General features: G+C 40.7%; 1 protein-coding gene across 4 annotated transcripts in view; it reads left to right on the top strand.

Moving 5' to 3' along the window:
- Nucleotides 1–2,383: 2,383 nt before the first annotated feature.
- Nucleotides 2,384–15,296, top strand: part of col7a1l (collagen type VII alpha 1-like) — a 54,276-nt gene continuing 41,363 nt past the window's right edge. For 2 of the 4 annotated variants that reach the window (XM_061029467.1, XM_061029469.1), the window contains exons 1-7: nucleotides 2,385–2,644; nucleotides 7,921–8,119; nucleotides 11,285–11,465; nucleotides 11,705–11,864; nucleotides 13,369–13,462; nucleotides 14,606–14,779; nucleotides 15,072–15,235. In XM_061029467.1, coding sequence (XP_060885450.1) covers nucleotides 8,044–8,119; nucleotides 11,285–11,465; nucleotides 11,705–11,864; nucleotides 13,369–13,462; nucleotides 14,606–14,779; nucleotides 15,072–15,235 — 849 coding nt within the window. In that variant the 5' untranslated portion in view covers nucleotides 2,385–2,644; nucleotides 7,921–8,043. Of the gene's footprint in view, nucleotides 2,645–7,920; nucleotides 8,120–11,284; nucleotides 11,466–11,704; nucleotides 11,865–13,368; nucleotides 13,463–14,605; nucleotides 14,780–15,071; nucleotides 15,236–15,296 lie in introns of all 4 variants that reach the window. The other 2 variants (XM_061029470.1, XM_061029466.1) reach the window with 2 other exon arrangements.

Raw genomic sequence — 15,296 nt, 5'->3', positions numbered from 1 at the left:
TTGATGATGCACCCTCCTGAACTTCCATAACCTGTGTTGAGGGTCAGCAGCAGGGCATCACAAAGCTCAGATGGCCCAGAAGCAAGACAAGAAAATTTGACCTTTTTCACTGCATTCGTTTACTATCTTTGCTATCTCTCCCACAAATGGGAAGTAGTTTAAACCAACAGCCTCGTGCATTTAACCTATCTGAAATGCACCACTTCATCATGCTGTATCATTCAAACTGGACAGGTTAGAGAAGGTTAAATAAGTGCTGAATGAAAAAATAACTTTGCAAACGCTACAATATGCACACTCTAGTAAGACTGTGAACATTTAGAAAACAACACACTGCAGGAGGAATTAATATAGTGTCTGTAAGTGTGCGATGTACTTCATGGCATCTGGGAATTATTCAGACCTGAGGTTCTTCTAGCTTTGAAGTCTCATTGCAAAAGCACAATGAAAATTCTTCTGTTCTAGTTAAAGACATTTTTTGGCTTTTGCAGATGTATTTTCCGTCAAACCAGATGTTCAAAGTTATTTATTTAAATGTTTTTCAACTGATGTTTGTTCTAATAGATTGTTAGATGTACCTCTGCTGAAGCTTTGTATGTCTTGCGTATACGTCCATTTTCTTTGCTTATTCTGATAAAAACTACAGCATGTCTGCCACCCTTATCTGGGGTAAAGTTATCAATGCATGCTCATGAATATATATCACTATAAAGGCATTGCTTATAATTGGACTATCACAAAAAGCAAAACACAATCTCTGGTCCTACGTCTCAGGCCAAAGCCCGGAGTGGCTGTGTGATAAGTTATAGCATGTCAGGTCTGACAGCTGGCTAAACCCTATTAAACCGGTCACTACATTCCTTAGTCCGCCATTAAAGTTGACCCAATGCCCCTCAACATAGACCAAACACAGACACACACACACCAACTGAAAAAGGCTTGTAAAACATGACAGATTTATCTTCTTTCTTTATTTTTTCTGTCTTGAGAAGCTGTTTGGTAGTCAAACTTTTTTTTTATTTTATGTGTATACAAGCCTTGTATATAGAGGAATGCAGGAAATACAGGAAGTCATGCTTCAACAAATTGACCCTGGCTGTGTGTGGTATTATCCTTATTATATAATCTGGATAACTCCTGCTGCAGAAGGGTAGTGGGGGAAATGCTACAAAAGAAACCAAAAGTAAAAGTTAAAGTAACAGTAGCCTAACTATTTTCTGTATGGTCATACCTCTTGCTAAAAGCTTAATCTTTGGGTATGTTTGTTGACTTTCAGTATGATTACCATTTATTTACAACATTAGCAGACAGGGGTTCAAACTATTTGCCATTTCAACACAAAATGTGAGAAAAATGTTCTGCATGTGGTAATAAGGCATGCAATATACTTCAAGATCTTGACGATGCATCTAGACGGTGCTTCATTTAATTGGTCGATTGATATGAGAGCATGGCTCTTTCATCCACGGCTTCTTCTGATAGTTCAAATTTAAGCATGCTGAGTGAGTTAGTTGGCACGTGTTCATAAAGTATTTTCTGTCAGTATTGCTTTCTGGCCGTTCTTTTGCAGTTGTTGCAATGTTTTATTGCATTTGTTCTGATTGCCATAATGATGAAAATGTGATTTCTTGTACAGCCCTACACTCAAGTGAGTTGACAAGCATGTCTCTTGCTTTAGTTGTAATAACTTCCCTGGTGAACTAACCACTACTAGGTGCTAGAAAACATAGTTATATTGTAGTATCTATAGTGTGTAAATAGTACTACAAATAAAAGGTCTTTAAACAGTATCCTCTTTAAAAACATTTATTGAACTTCATGAGATTCTAGCATTTAAAAAGAAAAAATATTGCAGAGTAAGACAGCCAGAGAAAGACTGAACAAGTAAAACAAATTAGCCAGTGAGTGCTCAATGCTAAATATGTTATTGGTGAAGTTTCACAATCCTATCAGTATGATTTTTCGGGAAGGCAGACTTAACCTCTGAGTCCTTCACATTGTTTTACATAACTGCACATTCTATTACCCTGAGGTGGAAACTTGACTGTCTGCATCTACACCTTTATACACCGCACACATGCACGCACATGCACTGTAAAACAGTAGCAATGCATTCCAAGAAGGGTCAAGCTCATCAGTACTCCTCCTCTCTCTTTAGCTGTCTTTCACTGCTTTGTCTTTTTTTATGTCTCTCTCTCTCTGTGTCTCTCTCCCTCTGTCTCTCTGTCTCTCTCTCTCTCTCTCTCTCTCTCTCTCTCTCTCTCTCTCTCTCTCTCTCTCTGAGCCAACAGGTTGCAGCAGCTTCACCCCCCACCCCACTTCCCAAACTTTTCTGCACTTCAACAGAGCCCAAGAAAGAAAGTCTGTGCCATTCATCCACTCTTACACACATTTAGACACACCTACCCACTCTTTCACTCAGATACAGACAGAACAGATACGCTCATTGACTCTTATGTGCCATTCAGTTGATAATCTCTGATAACACCCTCTGCAGGAATACTACATCAACGCAGGACTTTTTTTTTTCTTGCCTTGCTTGGATGAAAATTATTTTTGGTATCTTAGGGGAAATTCTTCCCCTGTTGACCGCCGAGAGGTCACCTGTATTGGGAATATAATGGTGATTCACTTGTGCGTAGCGGTAAGTGAGAATGTGTGGGCCCATTTTTGGGGCTATAGTCAAAACCCATTACTTTAACTGCACTTTAATGTGGTGCTTTATGGAGAAGTTTTGGAGTCTTAACTGCCCACATACCATTTGATACAGGCTAAGTGTCTGGACTTAGGCCAACTGTTTTTACACTGAGCATTTACTGCTGCTCTAGACATCACAATTTCTCATTTAATAGCATTACTTGTTGATATAAGTGCTTGTTACCTTTGTGTTCAAAATGATAAAGTACAGTAATTGCTGGAAAGCTGCCTGCACGTGGTCAGAGATCATGCACTTTTATTTCACATAGTACTTGCACAGTGCAGAAGTCCTGCATCAGTGAGTATGCATGTTTCAGAAAAAGTGACCTGCGTATGTGCAGAAGTAAGGGCAAAGATTTTGCTCTCTCAAGTTCAAAAGGAGCAAAAAACATGATCTCATGCATTCATCTGTCATGTCAGCAGAATTCACAAACAAGTTGTCAGGTGGTGAAACTATGTAGAATTAATATGGGACTTTTTCTTCCCCATGTATAGACTTGTCTATGTTCCTAGACTGCAACTGCAGTGTGGTAAAAAGACAGTATGCAGCTTTGGAGCTATCTGCTGATCTGATTGAATCTCAGCTATGACATCCCCTATCATACATTATAGTTCTGAGGTGTATGTGTGTGACTGTGTGTGTGTGTGTGTGTGTGTGTGTGTGTGTGTGTGTGCACGTCTTTTTTACCGTTAGCGGTTCCCACCTACAGGGATAATCCATCCTGTGAAGTGGTGAGGTGGAAAATGCCATTATGTAGAAATAGCTGACGTGCAGTTCAACTTGCAGGGCATATGATGTGTGATCCAATGTGTGTGAGGAAAGAAGATATGGAGCAGAGAAGGGAGTATCAGGGCCAGAGACAGTAAAGTTCATTTTGTAACACTATTTAATCCTCGCAGGGGCAGTGATAAACTAAAGGCTTCAGACACAATATGCACATGCAGCTTCTCCTTGGAGAGGCTGGGCAAAGTGGGTGTGATCCCAGCATAAGGTGTGAGTGACAGATACAGTCCTGCATGAGTGTTTTCTTTGATTTGGGATCATTGCAAGCATGTTGTCTGAGTATCTGACTCTGGCTTATGATCACAGACATTTCAGGAATGTCTTGAGTTTTTGTTAGAATGAGCTGTGATTTTTAGAATGTCTTTATGGATTTCGATGTCTTAAAGTCAGATAAGCCATGATCTGCACGATTTAATAAACCTGATATTTTTGCAATGTAAGATAGCGCAATCGCTCAAGAAAGGGAGAAGAGTGATAAATCATCACATCATCAACATATTGAAGCATATTGCATGTCTTATCATCACTGCAGTATTGAACAATGTAAGATTTTTATAAGATTAAGATAAGATTTACTTTTTAGTGATCCCGCAAGGGGAAATTCTGTTTTTACACTCTGTAAGTCATGCAACACACACACATAGACTGAAATATACACACATGCACAAACAGGATTCTATGGACATGCACTAATGGAGAGATGTCAGAGTGACGGAGCCGCCCCTGAGCTGGTGGCGGGTAGGGGGTTTGGTGCCTTGCTCAAGGGCACCTCGGCAGTGCTCAGGAAGCGATCTGGCACCTCTCCAGCTACCAGACCAACTTCCATATTTGGTCCGCACCGGGACTTGAACCGGTTCCCAACCCAAGTCCCTACAGACTGAGCTACTGCCTCCCCTTATCACACATTACAGATTCTTCTCAAATTGTGAGGGCATACTTGGTTCCCATTGGACAAAAACTTTGGTGACCCTTGCTTGCTTGCCATCATGCCATGTTTTTAAATCTTGATGTAGTTTTTGAGCCATAGCTGCGATTAGCACTAATTTGCTAATTATAGTGTACTAACAGACTAAACTAGCTTTGTTGAACACAAAACATAAAAGTCATCCAGCTAAACATCACCATGTTAGCATATTCATTTTGCGCATGTGAGCGTGCTAATGTTAGCATGCACCTCCAAACATTGCAAAGCTACTTGCATGAATAGCTATGAAGTTTTAATTCCAATTCTCTTGGTGTGTGACAGTATTTCACTTTACTTCATCTTTTCAAAATCATTTGGATTAAATCAGTAACACATTTATGTCAGGCTTAAACCAAGGCTCCTTTGTTTTCTGCTTTTTTTTTTCTCACTTTGCTGAAAACTGGGAATCACTTTTTGCTGCAGGAAGATTCTGACACCTTTGGTCTGCAGTGACATGAAGGAAAAACTTTCTGTTTCATCAAATTGAAGGTATCATAAAACTCTAAGGTTCTGCTTTCCTGCTGATTTTCTGAGAATGTATGCAAACCTTTTAAGAAATCCTGCTGTAGGATGGATACAAGAGTAACTGTGTACATCTGTACTCTCTCTCTGTCGTTCATCAAAAAACCCACATTTGTCTGCTCTGCACTTCAGTAATAGGAAGATACATGCAGAGACAGATCTTAGATCTGCACAGGTATGTGAGGGGGGAGAATGTAGGTTTTTGGCTGTGTTACATTAGAGTTCAAACCCTGCCAGCTCTCACTTCCATCTGCACAGGTTGTAAACTCGTCAGCCTTAAGCTATTCTGGCTTTACCAGACCAGGTGGTCAAATCAAACGCAGGAATTGTCAGGATTTCAAAATTGTTTCCCATTGATCTGATATATTATTTATATCACTATTATTTTTATTTATAGTTCAAATATATTCACATGAGGATATATTATATGTGATGCATTCATGGATGATTGTGAACCTTTAAAGCCAAGTGAAATCTCTTCTGTTTCCAACTCATGAGTAGTTGAGTAAAGGCAGGTCTCTCTTTGATGTGACTCTTATGAATTTGCAAAAGCACATGCTCATACAGCCGCACAGAAACGTAGGCACACATGCATACCTCTATGGAGTCATGTGGAGGGGTTAAAAAGCTAATGTAAAACATAACAGCAGGAACCATTTCCCAGATCAATGTGCAGAGCGTGTTGCTCTCTGATGGGGGTTCATTTATTCCAAATAGGATAATCTTTTACTGCTGCATGATTCCTTTGCCAGCGCGTTGCTCGCTGCTTTAGGAGTTGGATTACTCTACTTAAACACTGATTATGCCTAACAAACTGATGTTGTTGAGCTCTCTATAGTGATACTCAAAACTTTTGACTGCAGGATCCTTAAGTTACGTTTGAAGTGGACCATTGAACAGCACTAATGCAGTGAAGATGCTACGATGAGTAACTACCATTGCAGTATACTTCCAAACTTGCTTTTCAATATTACCTTTCAAGAAACACTCTCAGTGGGAGATAATATGGACTGGATTGCCTTAACTCAGTCTATTATGCCACAAGTAAAGCTGTAGCCCCGGGGCTAAGCTCTCCCATGCTAACTTGAAGTATCCTCTATCTGTGCTGTAGAAGTAGAAGTCTGATTTCTGTATCTCAAAGATGCCATCACTGCACAAATTCAAATCACTTAGAGATGTGCCAACCGGCTCTGCCGCTTTCTTGTTGTCTTGAATTAAGGATTCTCATCAATAAAAAACTGCACTCCATTAGGTGTTTTTACTAAATGCGACTGTTTTCTTTTAATTGATGATTTTGAAATATTGCGGGAGAAAAGCTGTAGAAAGGTGGAGACTGTAATCAGACACACTTGTTGCCTGTTACTGCAGATTTGCTGCGGTGCAAGCTTGATTTTTCTTTTTGGTACCATGGGCAGGGTAGTATGCGAACACGTATCGGAAGCGATTAGCCATGCTGTCTTGGCCTCACCCCTGTAAATAATCATCTTCACTGTGTGAATGTCGGAGGATGGCAGGTCCTTAGGGGGTTTGGCTAATCCTTTAGTGTAGGACAGGTGCACATGGTCTGCAGGTTAGAACAGTCCAAACATCTTCACTTCATACAAAGAGCTTCCTTCCATGCTCTACTTCAGTTACAGATCAGTGCAGTGCACCTCTCCTCTTCTTACTCTACTTGAACAGAAAGCTTTCTGTTAGATCCTGATTTGATTTCCATGTCCTGTCACAGAGATTGAACAGATTGATCATTTATATTTTGACATCGTCCTAAATGCATATTCACCATGCGGAACAAAACTTGATTCAGCCTTAATCAAAACTTGGCAGCCTTTATGAAATGTCATTTTCCAATCATGAAGGGCTATATCTTCTCAGTAATGTGTGATGAATGATGAGTAACTTAATCTGACTCTCTGGAGCTCTTAATATACATTTCCATATACACTACTTTAGCTTTTTGCATGTATCAGTGTGTGTCTGCAAGCCCAGCAGTTAGTTTGTTATTTCAGGTATAATAACTTCAAAACAAACTCACATCACAGAATAGATCCGTTTATCGAGTAGATATAAAATGCCTGAATCAATAGCCAGTTTTATTGTGAAAAAGTCCCTTAACGCAAACATGACATGGACATACTTATCTGAATTACATTATTTTACATTTCCTTCCTGCTATACTTCCCACAAATCAAACGATTGTAACGTATGAGGGTGTCGGCAATCTGCACTTTTATCTTTATGATAATTAAAGTGGGGTTATAAGTTTTGAAACATTAAGCTGTCACAGTGAGTTGTAATTTGCCTGATGTGAATGACATTTCAAAGTCATTACAAAGGTGAGGCCAAAAACCTGAGGTACCTTTAATGGTAACAAACACTAATTTAAGAGATTCTATATTATTGTTTTCAAACAGTCTGAGACACTGGCACGCTTCTAAAAAGCTGCATTTAGAAGAAACTCTGACATGCAAGACAGCCATAATGATGTATTGAGGCAATAACTTTTGATGTTTGTGTATGTCCATAATGTTTGTACTTCTCATGAACAACTTTTAATAGTTGAGTGTATATGAGACAGTTTTAAAGCCTCTTTGAAGCTTTTATTTCCGTGCTTGAAGTGTTTACAGGGAACTCCCCTGTCTGCACTCTACTTATTTATTGTACATTCACCTTCATTATAACAATATCGATAAATCATCAAGAAAATAATTGTGTTTATTTCTCAAATGAATTAAAAATAGCTGATGTCAATATTCAGTAAAGTTGCTTACACAGAACATTTACCATGTACATAAATATATTTAGAAACGTGACGTAAGATATGCGTGCAAAAAACTCCATGACTCTGCAAAAGCCTCCTCTGCAAATTAAAACCCACTGATTAGGTTTTGTCTTTGAGAGCCTTGAATGACTTTGTTTCCCCCCCCCCTCTCTCTACTCATCTGTGTACTTTCAGATAAGTGGAAAGAAGAGTCAGAATTGATGATTGTGGAGTGGAACTCAGGACGGGGATTCGAAGAGAGCAGAGACTGGGAGGAGGAGCAGGCGATCGAAGGAGGTAGAGGAGGAAAGGAAGAGTATGGGCTGCTCCTCTTTGTGGATCTTTCTCCTGTCCCTTTCTCTCTCCCATCCAAGGGTCACAGCACAAGCTGAAGGTAACAGCTCACCCAAATAGACACCCTTAAACACACAATATTCCCCCCTCATGTTCCATCTCTTTATTGTTTTAAACCACCACTATAGAGCCCACCATCATGCTTTTTCTTTACTTATCCAGTCTTTAATTTATTCAGAATTTCAGTCAGTGACTCATTCTCTCTGTGTTATGTTTAACTATTTACTCTCTAAAAAAAGGGTTGAATTCTCCCTTATGGTACCCATCCTTGCTCAATTCTGAGTCGAAACCATACAGTATGTCTGATTGGCAGCACAAACTATGACTCAGATGCTCAGGCTTCAGTGAGGGCGGGTGCTTAATGAACAAAGTCTGTTTGGAGTGCTTCATCATCAAATCTCCACACATGGAATGGTACACGGTGAAGACACTAACCTGGCACCTTTCTCTCTCTCCAGACTGTGTCTAGTCAGGGAATTCAAACATCTGCTTGCCTCCTGTACAGTACGGCACTCTGTCTGCCTGCCTGTCAAAGAGCATCTCCCTCGAAACACAACCTTACGCTCAGGTGCTATTGGATGTCACCAAAAGGTCAATCAGCCAATCAAAAGTTTGGATTTCCTCCATCTGGGATGTGGTTGGCAGAACGTGAATGTTAAAGTTGTTGGGCAGAGTTATGCAGGGATATAAATAGCCCAAGGCCATATGTGAAAGCTGCTGCAGCATCTTTATGACTGTTAAGTCTTAATTCACATGCTCACAAAGACTGCCTGTAATCTTTCAGGCCGGAAACACACAAGGAGTCACATGTTGTCAGGGTTCAAATCAACTGACCAGCTGACACCTTAAAGCGCCATTAATCAACGTTTGTGTACGAAAATTTGTGAACTTACAGTATGTGCAATACAGGTTGGTCGCCACTTATACTTTAAAAAAAAACTTCACAGCTTTATGAAGATTATAACATTATTTAAAATCAGGTTATTTTTTGTTATATTGTTCATTATTCTACTGTGAGGTGGACACAAACCACCCCCCTCCCCCAAATATAATATCTGTATATGTAATTATTTTGTGGGCTGCTAACACCTTTAAGTTTCTAGAGCTAACATAAATCACTCGTCACCTCTGAGTTTGACTGTTATGTGTTAGTATATATTTGGCCCCTGCAGTGGTGTCCACAGACAACAATCAAACACAATGTACATCTAGAAGGCCAGGTCCTTTAACCTGTCACAATCAACAGCACAAGCCTATATTAACTGAAACATGACGGACACCCTGACACTAAGAATCAAGCTCATGTGATAAAGTCCTAAGGTACTTGCATTGACCCAAACAGGGTCAAGAAACAACAACCAGGTCTCAACTTTGTGTCAGCCTGCTGGTTCAAAATAGGCTGTATTGTTCTCTGTGTTCTTTTGTTTGCAGCTACATAATGAAGTACATGAAATTCAAATTAGAACCAAAACATTAAGAGTGGTAGCAGACTGACTTGCTTGTTTGCAACCACTGACTGCCCCACACGAGGCGAGTACGCTGCACTTGAAACAGACCCTCGGGCAACGATTGTGTATTTGTCACACTGAGTGCGGGAAATGTTTTCAATATTTGGACTCTCCAATCATTTAATATTCCTGCCCCCCCACTTTGAAGCTTCTCTGCCAATTACTGCAGTTTTTTCTACTTCTAACTGTTACTTTTACATGAATTTGACTTGATCAAATCTGATGGCCCCTTGACGTTCTTAGCCTCGTTCTCTCTGATGGTTTACATCTTTTCTCTTGATCTTGCTGGTTGTTGATTGCAGTAGTGCATCATTATTCCTCAGACTATGTCTTTCCTGGCAGAATTTTCTGCAGCGTTTGCTGTAGCCACTGAGCTACATCTAATGCGTAAATCAATGGTGTTCCAGCACAGAGGTGTACACAACCTTTGAGATATCAGCATAGATAACCTTCAAGAAACGCATTCCTAATCCCTCAGCATGTGCTGTCTCCTTATCCTTGGCTTGTGGCTCTCACCTGCCAGCACAGACAGACGAACTTGATAATTGATCTGGTTTTCCACCTCAGATTGTGTCTGTCTGACAGAGATGAGCCTCCGATGCTTCCTCGCTCAAATTCTTGGCCATGTTTCATGTGATTTTACAGAAATCTGTGCAGTCGAAAACAGTCAATCGTGTATGTAAGGGTTGGCTTCCTATATGAGACTTAACTCAGGACATTGTTTGATCCTGTTTATTTTCCTTTGTGATAAAACATAGTGCACCAATGCTTCAATTAAGGCAGAGATAGTGACTCAACACCAGAGGTGAGAGGTCCAAAGTGGTATTCCCGATGATATTATGTTTCCTTGGTGTGTTGCCAGATATGTATAGGTGTGTGAGGGGGAACATAATGTCAGGTCGCTGTGGGCTGGAGACATATGTCACCCCCTGTGAATCCTGGGATTGCAGCCAAAGGAAGAAGGGTGAGATAATAGGGGCGAGAAGGCTCTGTAATGAAATAGAGGATAGCAGAGTAGCTGAGTTATCACTTACAGAACAATCAGTGGTGCCTATCTCTTATTCACTAGCCTAATCAATGCTGTCGTCACTGTGGTTTACCGCATATGTAATGCCAGAATATTGACTAAGGGGACTTTTTGCACACGCAGCAGGTTTCTGTATTAAGCTAGTACAGTACTGAGGATCTATGTGGGAATATATACAGGCTTGTGTAGGAGTCAATGTATGCGTGGATGTGCATGTCCTTTATGCATCAGTGCAGTTTTTTGTGTGTCTGGCTTTTAACTCCACTTTAAAAATGCGTCTGAATCATGCCAAACGCAGCAGATCCTTGTGTTTTCAATGTGATTGTTTGCTCGAGCGAGGGGACTGACCCTGATTTTTGGGTGTGTTTACCTTATTATTCTAAGCGTTCCTCATCGCTGTACTAAAGTTTTATTGCTGTAGTGCTCAGAATATTGATAGTCTCTTTGGCTCACTTGTGTCTCATTAAAAATTCATGGGGATGTGTGTAGGGCTTTGGCTGCATGACAGGAGCAAGTGAACAGAAAAAAAGCTCAACATGATGGAACAAGAGTGCTATCTGGTGGCCAGTGCTGGAATAAAAACAAGGGCAGGAGCAGCTCCATTTGTTTTTTCACAAACGCAATCTAGGTATTCTTGCTCATATCAATTCCCCAGGTGTTCTTCTCTCAGACTGCAGGACGACATTGCAGGCAGACATCGTGTTTCTGGTTGATCAATCATGGAGTGTGGGCCAGACGAGCTTTTACAACGTCAAAGACTTCATCTCAGCGATCGTCTCCTCCTTCCGGGACAGTGTGATGGGAACTGAGGGGGTTCGCTTTGGAGTCACTGTGTTTGGGGATGTACCGAGGTAAAACTAAAACACAAACACAGTCATGAGAAACAAAAATGACACAGGGGAAATACCCTTTTAAATTGTCATGAAGGTAGACCAATTTAACCTTATTACAGATTATTGTTAATATCCAAAAAATGTTAACAGCTTCTAAAACAAATGATGTCTTGCCCCTTTTTTATATCACAAGGAGCGTTAAAATTAAAGTTCCTACATGATGCAGTTTTGCTTCTCCTGTAATCGTCTCCTTGCAGGATGAGAATTGCCCTGACAGACTACAGCTCCCAGGAGGAGGTGCTCAGAACCATCAGAGACCTTCCTTACGAGGGGGGATCCAGAAGGATTGGTGATGCCCTCCAGTTTCTAGTCGAAACTGTGTTCAGCCCAGCCATCAGTCGGGACCATTCCCCAAAGGTAGAACGCTTCAAACTGGGACTTATGACAACCTGCCTGCCATATTGGGATTGTCCCAGCAAGTTCCTAGCACATATGAAATAATGAGCAAAGAATAGAAAAAAGTACTTTGAATCAGTCCAACAAACTGATTTCACTTATTGTAGGTAATTTGAGGTCAAAGACACAGTAAAGCAGTCGCATGATTAAGATTAACATCCTTAAACTTGTCCCACGCAGCTGTAAAACTGAAGTGCCTCAATCTTTTAAAAATGTATTACAAAGTCTGTACAAACAAGCAACTGGGAGGTAATTGGTTCAAGATTACAGCCCACACTGTTTCCAGCTGGCCACTAAAATGCATAAATTGTATATTTTGGCTGTGTGCAAAAGGAATTAAATTGTCTCTATTTGTTCTCCAAAGAAACGTGGTGGAAAATACAAACAAAACAAACTGGTCTGCCATTTTCTCTCCACGGTGGATCTGATTAAACGCTCTAGCTTTATTCCAAGAATGCAAAATGAGAGAATGTCTGGTAAGAAGTAACAAGTGGCAACAGACTGTGTTCAACTTTGATTTATCTTTTGCTTAGGGACGAAATATGAATAAGAGAGAGGTAATAAATTCCCCCTTGCTGATCCAACATGTCATTGACTGAGTGGTTGTCCATGAGGGATGACGAGTAGTGTCAACAGTTTCAAACACACAATAAGTCAAACTGACGGTCTTCCAATAGTGCTCAAAAATGGACACAATCTGCATAATCAAAGGGTCCTTGAAAAATTATGTATTCATTCATACTAGTCTTGGATTTTGACCCTTAACCAATATATTTTAAGTGAACTTGTCTAATTTAAAATGCGTAATAAAATAGCCAGATGCCTTTCCTGCAGCCCTCAGTTTCTGTCAGCTAAATTCCCTCACAGTCCTACACTGTAGTGCAGTCTCAGTGTAACGCAGCTGGTTAGCATTCCAATCATCTCTCTATCTCTGAGTGTGCGTGCGAATCATTTTGCAGCAGCAGCAGCAGCAGCAGTGCACTTGACGTGGGAAGGCTGAGAATTGAGGATTAGGCTGATATATTGAATCGTACAGCCGGTGCACATGCTGAAAAGCAGCTACATTCTCATATTGATGCTCTCCAGCCTCCCTGATTCATTGACAGAGGGCTGAACTTAGAATGAACTGTGTAAATTTTCCATGATGGGCAAATTAGCAGTCTCAGTTGGAGGCTAGCATCCTTAAAATCCACTTTGTTTGATTTATTAATCATGGGTTTAATTATGTGTTAAACCATGTCAAAAGACCACGGAGGTTCTTTTTTTAGGATGAGACTGTTGGCAAGGAGGTTCTCTTAATCTGAACAAAATACTGTTTGGAGGGAGAATTACCTCCACAAACAAATCATTCTTTACAACATGGGTTGGTTGCAGTTAAACTACAGTATGTTTATGTAATCCATTGAAAACGGCTAATTAACGTGTTGAATGTCTATCCTGTTTTCCCTGTCTCATTGTTGTTCAGATTGCTGTACTGATCACAAACGGACGCTCGGAGGACCAGGTTGATGTTGCAGCCAGAGCTGTAGCTGACAATGGGATTTCTCTCTTTGCAGTAGGTGAGTATAAAACTTGTGAATTCCGTCAACATCCTCACTGCAGAGTCCTCTCCGATTTCTATCCCAGCTCTGCCAGCTTATCTGCAGTGTTTGCAGTTAGAAATTCATGCCCTGTTTGAATTCATTGAATTCAGTGTGGGTATTTGTGAGTGTGTAAAACTCATGTTTCTTTCTGTGTGGGTGCCCTCATGCAGTTTTATGCTCTCTATACGTGCAAACATGACATCTACTAAATATGTATGTCAGAATAAGCGTATGTCTTAATTCAGCTCCTGTACTGTATATGTTCACATTCTGATATTATGTGTGCCTCAGCAAAGCTACTTTATCCAACAGCTCAACCCCTCCCTTCTACTCGCTCATACACACTGCTGTTTATCCACAAGTTTACTTACTCTTCTCTTTCTTCTACCGACAATCACAAGCACAAGAGCCCACAACTTACTCCTCTCAGCTGGGAGCGGTGCAATAATTACTGCTCATTAGCCGAGGGTGTGCTAATCGCAGCCATTTTTCATTAGGCGATTCGGTGTCCCCCATTTGCACCTCTGACACGGAGGTCTGCTCCTCTCGTTTATCACTCCAGCAGAGAAGCTCCACATGCATCAAGGGCAAAACAAATATGCCTGTTGAGCCTGTATGATATGGATAAAACACATGTATGGATTAATGAATCACACACAAGATTCTCCTTCCGTTAACTGTTTTTTTTTAATTTTTACAGTTAGAAAGAAGAACTTTTCAAGCCTGGATTTGGTCTATGATAGGTGTTTTTGCTGCCCAGCTCCACACATTGGGTCCTAACAAACACAGTTAATGCCATAACTTGAGGAAGGTTTCAGAAAGTGCTTGGTTTTGCCTAGAACATGCATGTGTAAGGGTTTTTACATACTTTCATGATTTAAAGGAAAATCACTCAAAATGCCACAGCTCCCCCTGGTGGTTTCCAAAGGAGAGGATGTTGTGGGGAATGCATGGGCCTCAGACACAAAAACAGACATTTAATGATAACTTTGTAATTGGCACTTGTATAAATGCACAGTAAGTCATTAAGAGTTGGAATGGTTTTATGAACGTTCATTTCGGCCAATTTTCCATTATTAAGGACATGCTGTATGTATTTTTCCTCTTGTTTGAAACCAGGTGTTAGAGGAGCGGATGTGTCTGAGCTGAGGAGGATTGTGTCTGAGCCTCATGAGGAGCATCTGTTACTGGGCACTGACTACTCTCTCCTGGACACCATGCTTCCCAAACTATCTCGCAGAGTGTGTTTCACTGCCTCTGAACCACCTCGTCCTGTGAAAACATCACAGCCAGGTGAGTTAATGTTGATATACACACACACACACACACACACACACACACACACACACACACACACACACACACACACACACACACACACACACACACACACACACACACACACACACACAGAAAAGAAAAAGCTGCCATTAAACTGACAGCTGTTTGCATTTCTATATCGATCAATTTAATATAAAACTAGAACTTTAGAAGTATAATTAGATAAAAACCCTGAACGTAATTGTGTTTGTATTATACATATTTTATACTCATTAATTTTTCCTGTATCTTTTGGGAATTCTAGTTAAAGTGCGAGTGGTGGGTCCCAGAGATCTGCAGGTTAGTGAGCTGGCCCACAGTTCCCTCAGATTGACATGGACCCAGGCCACAAGTGATGTCACCGGGTATCGTGTCCTGGTCACCCCTCTCAACTCCAAGGGACACCTCCTCCCCCACCAGCAGAGACAGGTGAGGGACCATAGACAATGATAGCTGCCTTGCTTGGATGTAGCTGCATTAGACTGCATTA

This window comes from Labrus mixtus, chromosome 22 (assembly GCF_963584025.1).
Source record: "Labrus mixtus chromosome 22, fLabMix1.1, whole genome shotgun sequence".
NCBI classification, from domain to species: domain Eukaryota; kingdom Metazoa; phylum Chordata; class Actinopteri; order Labriformes; family Labridae; genus Labrus; species Labrus mixtus.
The sequence above is the reverse complement of the archived record's forward strand: the minus strand, read 5'-3'. Positions and strand labels throughout refer to the sequence as shown.